Source organism: Penaeus monodon, chromosome 30 (genome assembly GCF_015228065.2).
Source record: "Penaeus monodon isolate SGIC_2016 chromosome 30, NSTDA_Pmon_1, whole genome shotgun sequence".
NCBI classification, from domain to species: Eukaryota; Metazoa; Arthropoda; class Malacostraca; order Decapoda; family Penaeidae; genus Penaeus; species Penaeus monodon.
Window position 1 is genome coordinate 17,178,327 of NC_051415.1, and position 2,826 is coordinate 17,181,152.

The 2,826-nt window shown below is 39.0% G+C and overlaps 1 protein-coding gene across 1 annotated transcript in view; it reads left to right on the forward strand.

Moving 5' to 3' along the window:
• The window catches only part of LOC119592567, a gene marked incomplete in the record, with an annotated part of 22,150 nt that overhangs the window by 3,101 nt on the left and 16,223 nt on the right, over nucleotides 1-2,826 (forward strand). The window contains 4 exon segments of the mRNA XM_037941444.1: nucleotides 95-551; nucleotides 1,488-1,623; nucleotides 1,769-1,923; nucleotides 2,260-2,429. Coding sequence (XP_037797372.1) covers nucleotides 413-551; nucleotides 1,488-1,623; nucleotides 1,769-1,923; nucleotides 2,260-2,429 — 600 coding nt within the window.

A 2,826-nucleotide genomic window follows, 5' to 3' on the forward strand; every position in this document is an offset into this window, starting at 1 on the left:
TTTCGTTGTCCTAAAGGTTTTTTTTTTTAATCTTGATTATGAGAAATCTTTTGCATTATTAAGATAACACTTTCGCCCCAAATCCAATGCGCAGAGTCAAGAAATAATAGTCAAAGAATGTATGAACTCACGATAGGATGATCGTTCCGGTCACCCCACAGTGAAAATCACAAGTAGTATTAGCGCATTACTCCAGGAGCGCCGCCCACGCAGTACTCCCCATAAACAAAGAATGACAAAGACTCTTTCTGTGTGACTCAGTACCCTCAAATGTCCGTCAGCTCTTCAGAAAACGTGAAATAGCGTTTCGCAATGTGTCAGACGTGGGAGTCAGCCTCAAGCATCACGTGACACCGAAAGCACCTCCCCTGACGGACTGCCTGCGGGAGAGCCGCGACTTGGAGGGTCCGCCATGAAATCCTTCTGCCTCGATATCATTCGGAAAATCGGATTCCTGCTTCTGCTGGTCTCGCACGTCACCTCGCAAGACCCACGGCGTCCTGTGTCAGTCCTGCGAAGTGACTCCAGGCAGGAAGGAAGCGACTCTGAAGGTATTCAGTAGTCTTGGTGTTTCGTTAAATCATTGGAATTTGTGTTCATATCCTGGCGAGAGAATAGGATCCACGCATAATCTCATGCCAAATCTGTTAGCTTTCTCATTTATCTTTATCGTATAATTCTAAGCCACACTATTCATTAGGTCCTTCAGCATACATATAAACACACATGCAGAATGCACTTCACTTATCGTATCAGTCACCTTGACCTTATCAACATATCCATTATCACTTGCATCCCAAACTTAATGGCTCCTTCATCCGAATCCGATTTTGTTTGATTCATTTGAAGGCCGATTTGTATAAAAATGTTGCCAACTATAATTCTGGTAGATATTACGGATCCATTGGAAATTAGAAAAGCGGTTTTTACAGTATTCAGACATAAATCGCTTTCACCATCTAACATTGATAAATAAATAAGAAAGAAGAAATCACCAACGAAGCCGCACTCCTCATTCTACGCATCACTCCCTTTTTATCATTCATTCCAATTCTCTTGGTGTTCTTACTATTCCTAATTCCGATTATACTTCCCTTCCGGTGTCTGAATCATGCCAAGTAACCACTTAAACCCTCAAATCGAACTATTATTTACCTTTCTGTTTTCGAAAAGGAAAAACATTTCTGGTTAATATTCAGGCCTCGCGTTGGCATCAAAATAAATTTCGTCGTAACAAATTTTCAAACTTAATAGTCTCTTAAAAATTGATTTACTGATCTTAATTTATACAAACATATGTAATTACAGACTCATCAGTTACTGTTTTTGGCAGTCATTTAAAGATCCATTCATTACTGCAACTGCACCAGCACACTAGCATCAGAAACCATTTACTTTTTATTTATTTTTATTTTTTCCCACGCCATCAAGTTCAGTAAATATATGCTGAGTCTAATACAGGAAAATGATCTACGTCTCTTTAGCAGACACTGTCGTGGAGAACCTGTCATGTGTATCAGTGAATCTTGAAAGCTTACAGTGTAGGTGGGAGATACCGAAGATTCCTGTCTCTAATTACACCATGTATCTATACAACTGGCTACATTTCTGGAATATTAAGCAGTGAGTTAATTTTTGCGTTTCTATTGTACAAATGCCTTTATAAGCAGAACTGAGTTATGAAAGGATACATCAAAAACAGTAACGAAAAGAAGACTCATTTGCTGTCAGACTATAGTCAAATAATAAAATGTAAATATATTAACAGAAGCTGTACGTGCTACGAAGAGTGGTGTGGCTCTTGCTCCGGGGTGTGCTGTCACTGGAAAGCTCCAGCTTATGACTTCACTGCTCCTGAAATTATGATTGAACTTTCAACCGGCAGCAGCACCCTGAACGAAACGTTCAACCAGCCATTAATCGGTTAGTCTTTCCCTCAAGTTGGTGGGTCTGATTAACGGATATGTTGCCCAGTGGGGGATTCCTCTTGGAAGTCAAACATACAAACATACCCATCACTTGGATATGAGTTCCAGTTGCTGAAGATATTATTGTTTTTGATACTTGTAATAAAACGTTCTGATTTTCTCCTTATTCTTCATCGGCCTTGTGATCAAAACATCCGAAATTTAATGACACGTTTCAGAACGAACATGCGAACACAATGCAGCTACCGGAAACTTAATACACATTCACTCATTATAAGAACAGTGACCATGTGAAAATAACAGGAAACCAACTCTTTCTTTTACTCCTCAGTTCTCCCTGGTCCCGCCGAGAAGCTAAGCATAAGCACGACAGAGTCATACCAGGAGCTCGAAGTCAGATGGGATACGCCAAAATTCCTCATAAATTTCGAGCCCGGACTTTTCTATAGAGTGGACTACAGGCCTAAAAATGTCAGCGTTTTTGGGTCCCTTGAGTGGATGGTTAGTTTGTGTGTTGTGTTGATGATATGATTATTATGTCCATGTGTAAATTTAATGAAATTACTATTTTCTCTTCTGTAAACAGGTGGAAAAGAATGATAAAGTAACCAACCAGTGTAAGTGATGCAAAAGTTAGATTCATTGCTTGTACGTACATGCATAAATCAATAGATTAGTAGACTTATAAATAAGAAAATGAAAAATCCACCAGAATGGTTTGAACATATTGGGGAAAATTATGCACAAAGGTGTATTTCACTTATTGGTTATGGAATCTGACGTCATTTCAGCTAATGAACAGAATATGATAATAAAAAAACAGCAACAGTGTGGCACTGAATAATATCTCTGGTATGTGTATAAGCGAAGGCAATAGCCACATTTTCTATCATAAATC